General features: G+C 45.0%; 1 protein-coding gene across 2 annotated transcripts; it reads left to right on the top strand.

The window, feature by feature from the left end:
- The first annotated feature begins 6,276 nt into the window (after positions 1–6,276).
- On the top strand, positions 6,277–16,428 carry LOC136580466 (oocyte zinc finger protein XlCOF8.4-like). Of its 2 annotated transcripts, XM_066581054.1 has the most exons (7): positions 6,277–6,373; positions 9,334–9,467; positions 9,564–9,752; positions 9,832–9,955; positions 13,315–13,412; positions 13,496–13,601; positions 15,434–16,428. In XM_066581054.1, the coding sequence occupies exons 1-7, from the start codon at positions 6,313–6,315 to the stop codon at positions 16,093–16,095; spliced, it is 1,374 nt and encodes a 457-aa protein (XP_066437151.1). In that variant the 5' UTR covers positions 6,277–6,312; the 3' UTR covers positions 16,096–16,428. The 2 variants fall into 2 exon arrangements, with proteins under 2 accessions (XP_066437151.1, XP_066437152.1); XM_066581055.1 differs by lacking the exon at positions 6,277–6,373 and having other exon boundaries at positions 9,333–9,467; positions 9,545–9,752.
- The last annotated feature ends 1,472 nt before the right edge of the window (positions 16,429–17,900 follow it).

The raw sequence follows: 17,900 nt of genomic DNA on the forward strand, positions 1-17,900 counted from the left end.
AGGAAAAGAAATTGGGTCCCAACTCGATTATTCAATTCTAGCGCAAAAAAATTGGCGTCAAAATTTTACGTGTGGAATGTAATTTTTTCACTTTCCGGTGTCATAGAAACGTGAAATTTGGCACGAGCATTGATTATGTCATAAATAGGAAAAGTTAATAGGTCCCAACTCCATTATTCAATTCTAGCGCAAAAGAATTGACGGCGAAATTTTACGTGTGGAATGTAATTTTTTCACTTTCCGGTGTCATAGAAATGGGAAATTTGACACAAGCATTGATTATGTCATAAATAGGAAAAGCTAATGGCTCCCAACTCGATTATTCAATACTAGCGCAAAAGAATTGGCGTCCAAATTTTACGTGTGGAATGTAATTTTCTCACTTTCCGGTGTCATAGAAACAGGAAATTTGGCACGAGCATTGATTATGTCATAAATAGGAAAAGCTAATGGGTCCCAACTTGATTATTCAATTCTATGCACAAAAGAATCAGCGTCCAAATTTTACGTACGGAATCTAATTTTCTCACTTTCCGGTGTCATAGAAACGTGAAATTTTCCCCGAGCATTGATTATGTCATAAATAGGAAAAGCTAATGGGTCCCAACTCCATTCAATTCTATGCGCAAAAGAATTAGCGTCCAAATTTTACGTACATAATCTAAATCTCTCACTTCCCAATGTGCTAGAAACATGAAATTTGGCACGGGCATTGATTATGTCATAAATAGGAAAAGCTAATGGGTCCCAACTCGATTATTCAATTCTAGCGCCAAAGAATTGGCGTCCAAATTTTACGTACGGAATGTAGTTTTTTCACTTTCCGGTGTTATAGAAACGGGAAATTTGGCAGGAGCATTGATTATGTCATAAGTAGGAAAAGCTAATGGGTTCCAACTCGATTATTCAATTCTAAGCGCAAAAGAATTAGCGTCCAAATTTTATGTACGTAATCAAATTCTCTCACTTCCTGATGTCATTTTATATAAAGGAAACGTCGCATGGTTACCTCCCCGTGGTGTTTCCTGGGTAATGCAGAGAACCATGCAAAATGGTGAACATATGTTTTTCCTCAGTATCTCTAAAGTAACCACGACTTCATAAGATTTTCCGTGTGAACACCATATAAACACCAGTACCAAATTAACTCGGGCGAAGCCGGGTATATCAGCTAGTACTAAATAAAAGGCAGTCTAATGTCCATATGTACAAGAAAGTAGACTTAAATGGATTATCCAGAAAGCGGCCACCGGGATACACCTGGGTCAGACCGGAAACACTGCTCTGTGTAACAGCCAGTGCTTGTAATTGCAAGTGCCGCTCTCATTGAAATCTATGTAAGCTGCACTTGTAATCACGAGCGCCGACTGCTACACAGGGGTCGGACCAGTGCTTCCGCACCGACCCCGGTGTATCTCAGCGGCCGCTTCCAGGATAACCCCATAAAGAAAGATATACATGTATTTCTGATGAGGGAATAAAAGCCTGTATCAAAAGATAACTTGCTTGATGCGTAACCCAAGGGCTCGGTCTATAAGAACGGCTGTAAATAATTAGCAGATGTAACAGCAAGAAAATCACTTTTGTAGCCATTGTTTCTGTAATCGTGGAGATGAGCCATTTTGGGGCGGTGGCAAAGTAAGGCCCAATTCCTGATGTAGATGCATCAACTTTGTAGATAGTTTGGTTTTTTTTTTCCCCATCTCTCGTCAGTAGTAGTTTTCGCTGAGAAGTCCCATTTATAGGAAATATTATTGATCCCTGGACTTCTTGTGGGGTTGATGAATTCACGGTGTCTCGCTAAGGTAGCTGCAGATAGATCTGTGAATACAGTCCTGAAATCGTTTTGGGATATGCGAAACATTCCTAGCTGTTAGGAGAAATTTCTCTTTAAGGGTGACTACCCACTAGCGTTTTTTTTTCTGCTGCGAATTTGCTCCTATTTTTTCTTCCAATTGTCAATGGGACTTTCTAATGTTAAAAAGGCAAAGTTGCGATGCGTGGCGTTGCGGTTTTAACATTAGGAAGTCCCATTGATAATTGGAAGAAAAAATAGGAGCAAATTCGCAGCAGAAAAAAAAGCGCTAGTGGGTAGTCACCCTAAAATGGCAGGAATCGAGGCAAGCAGTGGCATCTCTCAGAGTTGCTGCAGGTAGAGATTTAGAAATATGGTGTGCTCTATCAATTAAAAGATCAGTTTGAGACTCCTCTGCTAGAACTACTACAAAATAATCAATTAGATATTCAACGAGCAGGACTGATTTTAATTGTTTCTAGTATATCATGAAATTGCACATTGTTGCAACGTGATGAGTCCTCCGAAATTTGCCAGATATGCACAAACTTCCTCCTCCAGAGCATTGTTCTTATCTACCCATTTGGTCTGCGCTGTTGAAAATTCTGCCATTTTCATTTCAATATGGCAGATACATTCTCCCAATGCTGACAATTCAGCTTGTATAGGTTGAAAAGCGGAATTGATATCCTTTTGTAGTATAGATCCAAGGTTAGAAAGCATGCTTTTAAGAGAGTCTTCAGCGACAGGGTTAAAGATGTAGGGAGATATGTGCCTTGTTATTGCATATTCTGAAGTAAAGCAATAGAGGGAAAGTCTGTGCCTGTAAAAATAGTCCCATCATGTGTAATACCACTTAAAGGGGTTGTCCCGCGCCAAAACGGGTTTCGTTTTTTTTCAATAGGCTCCCCGTTCGGCGCGAGACAAACCCAATGCATGTGTTAAAAAAAAAACGTTTAGTACTTACCCGAATCCCCGCGCTGCGGCGACTTCTTCCTTACCTTAGCAAGATGGCCGCCGGGATCTCCCCCCACGATGCACCGCGGGTCTTCTCCCATGGTGCACCGTGGGCTCTGTGCGGCCCATTGCCGATTCCAGCCTCCTGATTGGCTGGAATCGGCACACGTGATGGGGCGGAGCTACGAGGACCAGCTCTCCGGCACGAGCGGCCCCATTCACCAGGGAGAAGACCGGACTGCGCAAGCGCGTCTAATCGGGCGATTAGACGCTGAAATTAGACGGCACCATGGAGACGAGGACGCTAGCAACGGAACAGGTAAGTGAATAACTTCTGTATGGCTCATAATTAATGCACGATGTACATTACAAAGTGCATTAATATGGCCATACAGAAGTGTATAACCCCACTTGCTTTCGCGGGACAACCCCTTTAAGGCCTATTTACACACAGATATCTTTCAAAAGATTGAAAGATCAGGGATGGTTTTGCATACAGTACTAATAGGCACTAATTGCTACTAGTACTTGATTACTTTCATTTGTATGCAAATGAGCTTCTGGGAGCTGTTACGGAACTCAGCAGGAGGTCTTAGCTCTGTAATTAGCTCCATTGTCCAGCCACTGGCTCCCATTGGAGAATTCAGCACCATAGACAGCATATACAGCTGTTCTGCACACAGGGCTGAGAACTGAGAACAGCTGTAACAATGTTATCAGCTGTTACCAGCTCTTCCCCGCAGAACACAGCGTGCGGTCCTGCTGTTCTGCTGAACAACAGTTTTCAAGCAGAACTGAAAACCTTTGTTCGGCTGAACAGTGTAAGATGGGGCCATTTAGACACAACGATTAACGCTCAAAAGAGGGCTTTTGAGCGATAATCGTTGTGTCTAAATGGGCCTTTAGGCTGGGTTCACATCTGCACTGGAACCTCTATTTGGAAGTTCTGTTGAAGATCCGGCACAAAATACCTTTTTCTTTCGGTAAAATACAGGGCAGCTGAGCAGAAACCGAATGGACCCCATTATGGTCAATGGGGTCCATTCGTCACTGTTCAGTTCTGTCATAAGGCGAGACCATTTGGACAGGGCCTTCCCTTTTCTTGTCCCCTGAACAGAGCAGGAAAACAGATCCCCCGCCACAGATGTGAAAGCAGTCTAACTTGGGTGACAGCAGTCCCAGCCTCCGTGCAGGAAAATAAGAAGGGTTCTCGTGGCTGCCTGGTGAAGAAGAGGATGATGACCCCTATGGGGAGGCATGAGAATGTGACGGACTGCTCTGCATTGCCACGCTCGGCCTGCCGCCAGCGCCATTTTGGGACTCTGTGAGCGCAATGGCAACAGGTCTGTCTGGGTTAGGCAGGGTCCGTTAGACTGCCGTGGAGAGACGGTTTACTGCTTAGGACAGAGGAGCTCACTCAGATGCGCTGCTGGCCACTTCCCTGAGATTAGCGTATTTTAACTCTGTATTTTTTCTACATTGTGAACTGTAATATGGAGCAAATGTTAAAGTGTAACTGAGTCTTCAGATAACTTCAGAATAAGCTCCCGTCTTTCTGGCCATTATATGACTTATATTCTGCATTTTTTCCTCTGCAGGGTGTATATCTGATTCTTCATCCTCTTAGGACTGGTGGGTGGAGCTGCTTCTGTTTTGTGGCTATAGACTGTATACCGTTAATTACAGAACTCTTGTTTCTACATGCTAATTACATGCACAAAGACATGTAGGAGTGTATAGAAAGCTTTAGCAATGTACATGTGTATAAACAGCAGATCTCACCATTAGCTCTACTTGCAGCTCTCCATGTGTCTCCCTCCCCCTCGTCTCTGCATACAGTTCAATAAACACTGATGACTTGTCCCTGTTCTGCCTTCTTAAGGTCCTCACCTGTCAATCAAAAGCTAGCAGACAGTGGACAGCAACCTATGGGGAAGGGAGACAGCACTTAAAGGGGTTGTCCCGCGAAAGCAAGTGGGGTTATACACTTCTGTATGGCCATATTAATGCACTTTGTAATGTACATTGTGCATTAATTATGAGCCATACAGAAGTTAACAGAAGTTATTCACTTACCTGTTCCGTTGCTAGCGTCCTCGTCTCCATGGTGCCGTCTAATTTTCAGCGTCTAATCGCCAGATTAGACGCGCTTGCGCAGTTCGGGTCTTCTTCTTTGCTGAATGGGGCCGCTCGTGCCGGAGAGCGGCTCCTTGTAGCTCCGCCCCGTCACGTGCCGATTCCAGCCAATCAGGAGGCTGGAATCGGCAATGGACCGCACAGAAGCCCTGCGGTCCACCGAGGGAGAAGATCCCGGCGGCCATCTTCAGCAGGTAAGTAAGAAGTCATCGGAGCTCGGGGATTTAGGTAAGCACTGTGCAGTTTTTATTTTTAACCCCTGCATCGGGGTTTTCTCGCGCCGAACGGGGGGGGGCTGTTGAAAAAAAAAAAAAAAATGTTTCGGCGCGGGACAACCCCTTTAAGGCTGCTTGCACACGGCCAGCTCAGATTCTGCATGCAGAACCCCGCAGTGGAATCCAACCCTATACCCGGCTGGTGACCCTGCGTACCTGTCCAGATTCTTCTTTATTCTGTACTGCAGATGTGCCGGCTGCTGCGACGGCGCACATGCGCAGTACAGATCATGCTGCGATGACGTGGGTCCCGCAGCCTTTGATTGCAGAAGAGCTGCGGGTCAGACGGCTTCCATTGACTTCAATGGAAGCCGTCCGCACGTATCTGCCTATAAATAGAGCATGCTGTGTCTTTTCCCCTGCGAGCGGAAAATCACAATTGATTTCCGCTCGTGGGCAGGAAGAAACGCTTTTCCATAGTATGCTGTGGAAGGTATTTGCTGCGGAATGCAAAAGTGGATGCCTGCTCCGGATTTCGCAATGGAAATCCGGCCACGGGCAGGCGGACTGAATAATTTTCACAGCTGAGGGTTTGCTATGACTGCATCCAGTACAGGGAATTCCTCTACAGCAGCAGTACAAATCACTCTCCTGTCCTGCTAGTTTACTTCTTACCTGCACTGATACATTGTATCAACCTGGAGTCCAGACTGTTTAGCTCACAGAGGATTTAATAAACTGTATCAAATTGTAACAGACCCTCATCTGTGGGAAGGATCAGCAATTGTTTGGCCTCCGGCTGTAAAACCAAGAATATCTCCATGCACTGACAGCAAGCAGAGATCTTGAAAATGATGAGAAATTGAACCAAAAAGTGTTATAGAATGTTACAGCTCATTATAGATGCAGCATAATTATAAGCGCTGTAATGAGGCTGTGCGTCACATGACCCGGGCACATATTTATACTACGAAGGCTCCTATAGGATGTCAGCAAGCAGAGATCTCAGGTTTGACACCAAATCTGAAGCGTTACATATACTACACAAAGGACACATATAAAGAGTTCTGGAAAGCAGAACGAGCTTGATGTTGATGAAGACCTTTGATGAGATCAGGCTGGGGTGCGAGCGTTGCTCGGTCACATGATCATGACATCATTAAAGGTCCTTCATCCACCGTGAGCTGGAATTTCCTGGGGAGTCGGTGAATGTTTGCAGGTATTCACCATTTCCCTCCCCAGCGTCTCCCCGAATTCTATAGACGTCCAGGTAATTCCACGTATGGCGGTCTCCGCTCCTACGTTTATACCTTGCTGTCTCCCCTCAAATGTGTTTAGTTGCTTATCAAAACGCAAGGTGTGTGTGTGTATGTATGTATGTGTGTGTGTGTGTGTGTATGTATGTATGTATATATATATATGTGTATATATATATATATATATATATATATATATATATATATATATATATACACACACACACACATATACACACACACAGAATGTCCCTTTATTAGACACCCTTTCACGATTGGTGCTTTCCCGTATGGGAATTGAACCTGTGATCCCGGAGTGCAGCATAAAATCACATGACAAGTTTTCTGTAGATCAGTTTCGGCATAAATCAACATTAGATGGGAAAACCTATCGATCTGAGCGACTTCCCACGAGACCTTGTTATCACTGCTAGACTAGCCAGTGCTGGGATTTCACTGCCAACCGCATGGGGGTTTTCTCGTGGTGTGGAGAGTATACAGAGAATGGCGTGATCAAGGAGAAGCATCCAATGGAAGGGGATCCTGTGGACGGAAACAACTTATCATCGAATACAGCATCGGTGCGCCAGCTGACGTGCCTAAACACAAATCATCGTTCCTTAGAAAGGAAGGCTTCTTCAGACGAGCGTATGCACAATTACACTTGTCTCAGCGCAGCGTATTTGTGCAGTGAACAAGGTTGATTTGCATGCATGTCTGCGCATAGAATGTACCTTTTTGCACATGCAGGACCTGTTTACATACAAGGTTTACTAACACGTGCAGGACCTGTTTACATACAAGGTTTACTAACACGTGCAGGACCTGTTTACATACATGGTTTACTAACACGTGCAGGACCTGTTTACACGCCCGTGCGACACCCCCCGCTCTGATTTAATAGTCTATTTAGCCTAAGTCTTTTGAATGGGCTGATTCACGCTAGCGATGCTTTCCTGCATGGCACTGCGATGCGGGAAACACAGCACAGCATGTCCTATCTAGCTGCAAGATTGCCCATGAAGTCCCTGAAGTGATGTGAGGCTGTTATCACAGGAAAATACCTAACATCCACGGGTCTTTCACATGTTGGCAAGTGTGATATTGGGCCGTGAATCCTGGCCCGATATCACCCTCGCCAGTTTGAAAGGGCCCTAACAAAGAGAAAGGTGAGTCTCCAGTGGGCAAAAAAGTACAAAAATTGGATCACTTAGAGGAAAAACCTCACCTGGTCAGATGAATCCAGATTTCTGTTGTACCATGCTGATGAACGGGGCAGAATTGGGCAGGAGCGGAAAGAATCAATGACCCCTTCCTGTCAGCTGGTCTGAACCTGTCATCTAATTTGCAGCAACTACAAGAAGCTTCCTGTCTGCATGGGCCAATATTCCTGCAGAACAATTCCAACACCTAGTGGATAGAGATGAGCGAGCGTACTCGGAAAAGCACTACTCGCTCGAGTAATTTGCTTTATCCGAGTATCGCTGTGCTCGTCCCTGAAGATTCGGGTGCCGCTGCGGCTGACAGGTGAGTCGCAGCGGGGAGCAGGGGAGAGCGGGCGGGAGAGAGGGAGAGAAAGATCTTACCTCCGTTCCTCCCCGCTCTCCCCTGCAGCTCCCCGCTCCGTGCTGGCACCCGAATCTTCAGGGACGAGCACAGCGATACTCGGATAAAGCAAATTACTTGAGCGAGTAGTGCTTTTCCGAGTACGCTCGCTCATCTCTACTAGTGGAACCTATGTCATGTAGAATTGCTGCTTTTCTGAAGACCAAAGGAAGTCTAACACCCTACAAGATGGGGCCATTCAGTGGGAATATAATATTTGTCTAACCATGATAACTTTATGATTATCCCAAGATAAGGAGTGCTGCATAGAGGGAAACTGTAATCAACTATGAGTACCATAAAGTTATGGTGCTTATAGGACAGGTCCCGAGGAGTTTGAGGCTGTGCTTTGCATAGTTACCTGGCTCCCTGTTCCCATGCTGTCATCTATGGAATTTGGCATGTGGACAGTACAGTGGATTTACCTCTTCAATTGGAGAATAGAGAACATTGTGTGTGCATACATACAGCCTGCAGTCCACTGCGTTGTCCACACATCATCTTCCACAGTGGACAGTGTAGGGATGGGTAGCCAGGTAAGCATGCAAAGCACATCCCAGGACTCCTCGGGACCTGCCCTATGAGCACCATAACTTAGTTTATGGTATTCATAGGTGATGACAGGTTCCCCTTAAACGTATCCAATTGGTGTACCGTTGGGGTTTAATAGGCTGGTGGTGGCAGTGTCATAGTTTGAACAGTGTTTTCCTGGCATGGTCCAAGACTGTTGGTCATCATACCACAATCCTCGAATGGTGAAGACTACAGGGTCCAGTTAGTTGACCATCTGCACACATATCTTCAGGAAGTCTTCCCTGACCTCATCTTCTGTTGAAGATGTTTCAACAGAACAATACTCCGTCATCGAGCTCAGATCACTAGGGAGTGGTTGGAGGAACACAACAATAAATTCTCCACCCTGCCTTGGCCCCCAAATTCTCCGTACTGTAACCCAATTGAACAGATTTGGGATATGCTGGAAAGGACTGAGGTCTGCTCCAACTTATCCACACAATGTGTGCCAAATGACGGAGCTGCTGTAGTGGGCTTGGGTTGCGTTTGGGTATGGCATGGGTTCAGTTGGGTATGGAGAATGTTCGCCACCTTGTTCCCTGATGTCTGAATACTGTGATTGCGCAAAAAGGTGGATCAACCTGTTATTGAGTATGTTCTCCTAATGCAGCGATCATTGTCTAAACCATCAGAGCACAAGACGTCTTCAGCTGCAGGTGATCCTGAAAGTTTGTTCTCTGCTTTCAAATTCAAAGTTCCAGATTTTAGAACTAATTACACTTCAATATACTTGTAGACATTTTCCTTTTTATTCTCATCACAGAGAGGATTGTCGTGTTGTTCTCTCTTTTTCCAGGTTCCCGTAAAGTACGATTCTGCCAATTCACATTCCTTCTGCTGACTGACCACTCCAGGATGGACACCAGTCACAGAATGACTGAGCAGATATTAAACTTCACCCTGGAGATCCTCTACCTGCTGATTGGAGAGGTGAGGAACTGTGACAATTATCTCATGCCATCGCTCTATGGGTAAAGACGATGGATAATGTGAGTGATATGTATCAGTGCGTCTCTTAATACATAGGATTACGTAATAGCGAAGAAATCTGGTGGCTGTATGGCACCCAGCAGCCAACCCATTGTCTCAGGCAGATGGAGCGAAATCAGAAGCCCCAACATAGTGCCTCCACCACCATCACTGATACATAAGGGAAGCAATAAGCAGAAGATCCTGGAGCTCACCAGTAAGATCATTCAGATGCTGACCGGAGAGGTGAGCGCTGCCGGGACCGAATATGGTAGCATAAAGGAATAATGTGTTTAGAAAGTGACTATATCGTTGTGTCTGTCAGGTCCCTGTAAGGTGTCAGGACGTCACTGTCCATCTCTCCATGGAAGAATGGGAGTATTTAGAGGGGCACAAAGATCAGTACAACGACGTCATGATGGAGGATTACCAACCGCTTACACCACAGGGTAAGAATCTATAAATGTGAAGGTGGGTTACATAGATGCACCTCTTATTTAAAAATCACATATAAGACCCTATTGACAGTGTATGTGAGAGGTGTCCGTCAATAGGATTTTCCTGCGTTGACAGTTTGGGAACACCCATACCTGTAAAAGTTGTGAGGTGTTCTCTTATGAGTGAGGATGACAGTGAGCTCACGGCAAGGCAATATGAATTATTTAAGTTAGGACAAGGCATGATAGTGGGTGCCAGATGGATGTGGCATTACATTTCTGAAGTTCTGTGCGTGTTTAACTTTCCTCTATCCACATTGTCATGTGTGTGCCAGGAATATGTCACAGATGGCATTACACCATGGACAGTGGCCGCTCATGGGTACTTCATTATTGCAACCTACACTGTCTAGCTAGCTTCAATTGCCTGTGCAAATAGACAAGTGACTGGCAGAAATCACATTCACATTTAATGCAGGGGCCCCACACACACATCCTGCAGGTCAGTGCAGCGTTCTTTAGCTTCCATGGTATATGGGAGCATGAAGACCCACCAGAGTGTCTCTATTAACACCATAACACCAATAACAATGCCTGGCAACATGTAGTGTGGTCCAATAAAGGCCCATTTAGACACAATGATTATCGCTCAAATTTTGCTCAAAAGACATCCTTTGAGTGATAATCGTTGTGTGCATTTACACCGCAAGATGATCGCTCAAAATTCGCTCAAACGGCAGTTTGAGTGACAGTTTTGAGCGTTCACTTTGCATAAGTGTGTAAATGAAGGAACACTGTATGCAAAAGACAAGCAGAACTGCTATCTTCTGCATACAGCTACTGTCTTCTCTGAGCACTCAGCTGTATACTAGCTCTGAGCGGGGTATTCATAACAGAGCTGGAGTGCTGTCTTCTGCATACTTCTACTGTGTTCACAGAGCGCTCACCTGGTATACAGCTGAGTGCTCTGAGCAGGGTATGCAGAAGAAAGCTGGAGCGCTGTCTTCTGCATACTTCTGCTGTGTTCTCCGAGCAGGATACCAGCTGAAACAATAGTATCAGCGGTATCTCGCTGAGAACTCAGCGCGCGGCACTGATAAGACCCATCGTTGTCTTTCAACTTGCTGAAAGACAACCATGAGCGAATCGTTAACGAAAACTGCACGGTGGCCGTGCGTTTAGACCCAACGATACTCGCTTAAAAGACGGCTTTTGAGTGAATTTTGAGTGAGAGTCGTTGAGTCTAAATGGGCCTTAAAGGGGTTTTGTCAATTAAAAAAAAAATCTATACTTACCTATTCCTTCCCTGTCAGCTTCCTTAGCACATCTTCTCCTAGCTGAGCTTTTGCAGTGTCCCGGGTCACCTCACTGCACGCTCGGCCCAGCTTGTTATGAAGACTGCATTCCTCAAATTCCTTCCGGCCGGGTCATTGAAGGTCACATTCCTGTGCTGTAGCTTCACTGCCCAGGAAGGGATTGTAATCTATTTCATAGACAGCTCGCATGAGCAATCTCTGAAGAAGATAGGCAGTCCCCCTGCTAGCCTGTGAGCTGTGACATAACGTACATTGGTTGGCAGACAGAAGACTGCCAACCAAATGTACATAACCTCACAGGAAGGAGAAGAATCAGGCAGCTGAAGGTGAAGTGACCCTCTGGACTGCAGGAGACAGGAGACGATGGGGGAGGTGAAGATGTGTTAAAGGGGTTGTCCCGCGGCAGCAAGTGGGTCTATACACTTCTGTATGGCCATATTAATGCACTTTGTAATGTACATTGTGCATTAATTATGAGCCATACAGAAGTTATAAAAAGTTTTTTACTTACCTGCTCCGTTGCTAGCGTCCTCGTTTCCATGGAGCCGACTAATTTCCGTCGTCTAATGGCCAAATTAGCCGCGCTTGCGCAGTCCCGGTCTTCTTCTTTTTTCAATGGGGCTGCTCGTGCTGGATGCCGGCTCCGTGTAGCTCCGCCCCGTCACGTGCCGATTCCAGCCAATCAGGAGGCTGGAATCGGCAATGGACCGCACAGAAGCCCTGCGGTCCACCGAGTGAGAAGATCCCCGCGGCCATCTTCATCAGGTAAGTAAGAAGTCACCGGAGCGCGGGGATTCAGGTAAGCGCTCTCCGGTGTTCTTTTTTAACCCCTGCATCGGGGTTGTCTCGCGGCGAACGGGGGGGGGGGGGGGTTGAAAAAAAAAAAACCCGTTTCGGCGCGGGACAACCCCTTTAAGTAGACTGACGGGGGAGGAATAGATAAGTATAGAATTTTTCTTTTTTTAGTGATAGAACCCCTTTAAGTCATGGTACCAATTGTTTCAGGCTGATGGTAGCGTTCACCTGTGGCACAGACTCTATGAAGCCATGAATCAACAAGGCATTGTGCAGGATGGTGGTGGTTCCATACTGGAAAAAGCCAAAAATACAATACCTGAAGGTCTGCAAAGAGACAAGTCTGGCTGAATGCATATCTCCAGGGCTTACGGCCATTGCGCCTGCCCTACGGCGATTGTGCCGATGGCGATTGTGCCTGCCTTATGGCGATCGTGCCTATGGCGATCGTGTCTGCTTTGCAGACCTTCAGGTATTGTATTTTTGGCTTTTTCTGTGAATAATGTCTTTGTTTTTTTCTGTCACCTCTGTGATTTTTGGTTCCATACTGGTGTGCGGTCTGTTCTCATGGCCTGGGTTGGGACCACTGATCCACCTATACACAACACTGAATAGTGCCTGCTAAATTTCACTGCTTGGTAACCATTTGCAGACCTTCATGTACCCTCAAAATGATGGGATATTCAAGTAGGATAATACAACAGGCTCAGGTAGTCCAGAACTGGTATGATGAGCATTCCTGAGAGTTCATATAAATGGTGTGGCCTGTTTGTTCACCCAACATGAGTCCAATTCAGCATTTATGGGATGGGGTAGAGAAGTCCATTTGCACCTGAGATCCTACATGTATGCGGAGGTATGGGTGGCTATCCAGATGGCATGGCTCAATATCCCTTCAGACATCTTCCATCCACTTGTGGAATTAATGCCACATCAAATTGCTGCACTTCGCCGGTCTAGAGGGAGTCCTACACAATATTAATTCCTGTCTCATGACTTTTGGCATATTAGTGTACAGGCATACAGTTTAATTCGTCACTCATAGGCTCCAATGTTTAAAAAAGTAAAAAGCAGAAGAAAAACGTATACCACACAAAAAACTATACTTAGGAATACCAAATTGAAGGAGGATAAAGGATGCTCTCTTCGTTTCTGTATAGTGAATGAGGGGCTATGGTTACTTTTGACATAAATATCATGTATAGTGTGAATGCAGCCTTGATCGCATGTATTCAGTAAACCTGTATGTGTTTCTTACAGATAGATCCACTAATAGTCCCTCATCAAAAAGTTGTCTCCATCCTCTTCATTCTGCAGAAGTTCCGGGGCAAAATCCTAATATCCCACGGGATCAGCAGGTAGAAATAATTAATGGAAAGAGCATAAAGAGACCTAAGTAGACATTACTACATCAAACTATATCTATACAATTCAATTTTAGATTGAGGACCTGATTATTGTCAAGGTGGAAGAGACAGAGGAAGACGAGGAGTATTATAGTGAGCTACCATGTAAGGAGCAGGAAACTCCTACTACGATCAGTACAGGTAAGTAATAACCAAGCGATGCAGAATAGTCACATTCACGGATGGCGGTCTTCTCTGTGCACATCTATTTTTTTTTTTGCATGATAAACAAGTATTCCGTTAATATATACCTTATGATGGAAGCCAACGACATATATATAATGTATAGACATACAACCCCATGTGTCACCATTGACTCTTTGTTAAATAAACAAAAAAATGTATATTGCACATTATTTTTTTTTTTACTTTGCTTCTCCGTTTTTATGTCCCCATACAATGGGAAAAAAGGTTTGTCAACCCCAAATGGCCTAGTACATACCAATAGGATACTCTTTCGGCATATGCTTTGTGCATAGGTCAAAGAACGCAAGTGTGAACTTGGCCAAAAGCAATATCTGCATAGAGTTTGTATATTCTTCCTGTGTTTGCATCCATTAAAGATGTTTTTTGGGTGCAGACGATTTTTTTCAACATGGGTGTAAGTATGTTAAAATACTTACAACAAATCTATTCGCCTGTTCATTCCCCCAATAATCTAGCGATGCAGCGCTCGCGGTCCACCCAGTCTTTTTTTTTTTTCCTACGAATGGCTACCATCTGTTGGAGACCATAGCAGTCATGTGCTGTTCTTCTGGCATCACGGCTCCCACCTTCTGAGCTATGATGTCGGGAGAACAGCATGTGACCACTGCAGCCTCTGATTGGCTGCAGTGGTCCAGTGGTAGCCATTTACAAACAAAGACGAGGAAGATCATGGGAGCTGCAGTACTGGATCGTGAGGGAAAAGACGGGTGAGTACGGCTGCTTTAATTGTTTTAAAAGTGGCATCTCGCCACTGAGACCCCCACCAATCCTGAGAATCGGGGTCCCATGCCTCCCTCTCCTCCTCACTGTGGGCCTGCTGCACACCCAAAGCGAGAAGTGATCACGCATGTACGGCAGCACTCCATTCATTTTCAGTGGGACTGAGCACTTATACTTGGCTATTTCAATCCACCTCATTGAATCGAATGGAGCAGCACCGCACATATAAGAATGCTGCTCCTTTCAATCTGATGTCACTGTGGGTGGGTGCAGCAAGCCCAGAGTGACGAGAAGAGGGGGACACAAGACCCGTTTTCAGGATTAATGGGGGTGTCCTGTAGTTTCAGGTACCATTTTGTTGTACTTACCACTGTCTGGTCACATTTTCTAAAAGTTTTTTTCTTGGAGATGGGGTGACCAAAAAAGCGCAATTCTCACTTTTTTTTCTGGCAACATTCACCATGCTTTACACTGCTAGATCGGACTTTTACAGATGCAGCGATACCAAATTTTTTATTGTCATTTATAATTCTGAGGGTTTCTTTTTTACTTTTTATTTATTTATTTTTTATAATTATTAAAACTTTTTTTTTAAGTCCCCATAGGGGACTTGAGTTTGCGATTGATTGATCACTCATGATGTATTATGTAATACCATAGTATTGTATTTTACCGCAGTCTATCAAGCCACACCTCAGGCATGGCTGGATAGGCAATATGCAATAGCAGCCCTTGGGGCCTTCAAAAGGCCCCTGGCTGCTATGGCAACCAAACAGCACCCTGTGATCTCATTGCGGGGGGTGGGGGGGGGGGGGGATTGGACATAAGTATATGTCTAGAGTGGTAAGGGGTTAATGGTTAGATTGGATTTTTATGAAATTTGCTACCGTACCTATTGGATTCCAAAATTAAAGAATTGGTGCTAAGAAATGATGTGAGTGTTAACTTTCTGTGTAGAACGCCCTCTCCTGACTTGGCATTGTGTTGCAGTTATCTGGTAATTTAAGTCAAGTTGTCCATGTAGCAAAATCTTTTCTTCCCAACAGATGTCCCACTGACCCTTGACTGCAGTCCTCTAGCGTCATCTTCAGACTGTGCAGCAAACCTTGATATGACACAAAGTATTTATGGACAACACTTTATTACTATAAACATTCCTTCTATCATCCACAACAGAGATATGGCGTCCGTTCCCCCTACCCTCATACAACCTTCACAGATTCTACAGCTGCTTCCAAGGCCTGAAGGTGAGAAGCAGAAGAACAGTTCCAAAAACGAGGGTCGATTTCCATGTGCAGAATGTGGAAAAAGTTTTGCAATGAGATCAAACTTTCTTGAACATCTGAAAGTTCACACAATGGAGAAACCGCTTGCATGTACCGTGTGTGGGAAATGTTTCAAGCGGAAATCTGATCTCATTCGACACCAGAAAACGCACACCGGGGAGAAACCGTTTCTGTGTTCTGAGTGCGGGAAACGTTTTGCCGTTAAATCAAATCTTTTTGCGCATCACAGAATCCACACGGGGGAGCGGCCGTTCCCGTGCCCTGTATGTGGGAAATGTTTCATCCAGAAGTCAGATCTTGTTGTACATCATATCATTCATACGGGGGAGAAGCCATTCGCCTGTACAGTGTGTGGGAAATGTTTTAATCGGAAAAGAAGTCTTGTTCGACACCAGAGGATCCACACAAGAGACAAGTCATAGTCGTGTCCACAAAGTGTTGTCCAAGTTCTTGCACATTAGACAATTCATGGGGCGGGAACCATTTTCATGTTCAGACTGTGGGACTTTTTCTTTAAATAAATTGAATCCTGTACCTTGCAGAATCCACACAGAAGAGAAGTTGCTTCATGTTCAGAATGTGGGAAACTTTCCTCTAAGAAAGCAGTTGAACGTCCAAACATTTTCAGCTGAGAAGCTACTTTAAAGGGAACCTGTCCGTAGTTCCCAGCATGTAAAACCACCTATACCAATAGGAAATTTTCTTGTTTCCATATATTCTGCTTGTAGAACTAAGGAAGGCGGCATACTTTGGAAAATAGTTTTTAAAAAGTTCCTGCGCTGTATGTTAATTGGGACCCACTGGTCCAATGAATGGGCCAGACTGTCTCTTCTCCTGCTAAGCTCTTTTGCAAATTCTGCCCCCTCGGCAAGCACGAAGTGGATGACCCCTGTAATGTCATCTGCAGGACAGATTAAATCTCTCGAGATCGCTGGACGGCGCATGTGGAAATGATAGGGCTGAATCTTAACAAAACTAAAATCTCCTGCTTGCGCCGGCAGATTGCAGACCAGTGCATGTGCGAGATTTTAGTCATCCTGAGGAGATTTGACTCTGTCATTTGCTTATGCGCCGGTCGGCAATCTAGCGAGATTTCATCCATTTCGTTCTCGCAGAGGGAGCAGAATTTGTTAAAAAAAACAAAGAAAAAAAAACCTCAACAGAAGAAGAGACAGTCTGGCCCACCCATCAGATTAGCATACGTCATAAGAACTTTTAGGCTGAGTTCACACAGGATGGATTTGCTGCGGAATTTCTACACAGAAATTCCGCACACGGCTCCTAAATCCCGGGATTAACCAGCAAAGTGGATGAGATTTTGCAAAAATCTCGTCTACACGCTGCGGCCAATCCGTTGCAGCCAAACCGGAATGGCCATGCGACGCGGAAATTAAAGACGCAGCATGTCCATTCTTTTTTTTTTCCCGCAGCGGCCTCTCTCCTCTCTACGGAAAAGATGGCTGCAGCGGAAATGCAGGCGGTGAAGCCGCTCCCAAACCCACAGCTGCAGTTTTCCAGCAGAATTTTCGCAGCTCTTCGGTGCAGCCAATGTGTGAGAATTCCGCTGGAAATCCGTCCCATGTGAACCCAGGCTTAAAGAGTTATTTTCCAAGGGTTGGCGCCATACCGCTACAATGTTAGCAACACTGTCTGCTTTCAGCACTGTCCATACTGACAGTGGTGTTGGGAATCAGAGGATTAATGGGGATCCCAAGGGTTGGCCTCTACTGTTCAACTATTACTAGTGATGGACCTATCCATGAAAAGTCCCAGAGACCCCCTTTAAGGTAAGTAGACAGTACAAGTGGAAATCCTGCATTTAGAACCCCCTCTATGAAAAAGAATGGAGAGCCATGCTTTGTACAAGTGCGTCTTGTTCTAGCCAAACTGAACCGTCTCTGCATTATGTGGACGCCCATTTATCTCCAATAAACTACCCAGAATACCCCTAAGGCAATGATCAAACAGCATTCTGTGTATATTAGAAGCACAGTAGGTGTATCCCCCTAGAGACATGGCATGTAACTCCTATGATACACATACCGCAAACTGAGAACCTAGGTATTATAAGAAACTTTTCACCACCATCTCACCCCTAAGGCCCAATGTCCACGGGTGGATTTGATTTAAGATCCGCAAATCAAGCCGCCCATAGGGATGCATTAGCATCTGCAAAAGAATTTAAAGCATGCGGATGCCAATTTTTTCGCGGCATGCAGATCGCATA

Source organism: Eleutherodactylus coqui, chromosome 10 (assembly GCF_035609145.1).
Source record: "Eleutherodactylus coqui strain aEleCoq1 chromosome 10, aEleCoq1.hap1, whole genome shotgun sequence".
Lineage (NCBI taxonomy): Eukaryota > Metazoa > Chordata > Amphibia > Anura > Eleutherodactylidae > Eleutherodactylus > Eleutherodactylus coqui.

Coding starts and splice junctions, on each gene's coding strand:
- LOC136580466 (XM_066581054.1), top strand. CDS start 6,313: ATGTTTGCAGGTATTCACCATTTCCCTCCCCAGCGTCTCCCCGAATTC. Junction 9,753..9,831: donor TTCAGATGCTGACCGGAGAG/GTGAGCGCTGCC, acceptor TGTGTCTGTCAG/GTCCCTGTAAGGTGTCAGGA. Junction 13,602..15,433: donor TCCTACTACGATCAGTACAG/GTAAGTAATAAC, acceptor TCTTCCCAACAG/ATGTCCCACTGACCCTTGAC.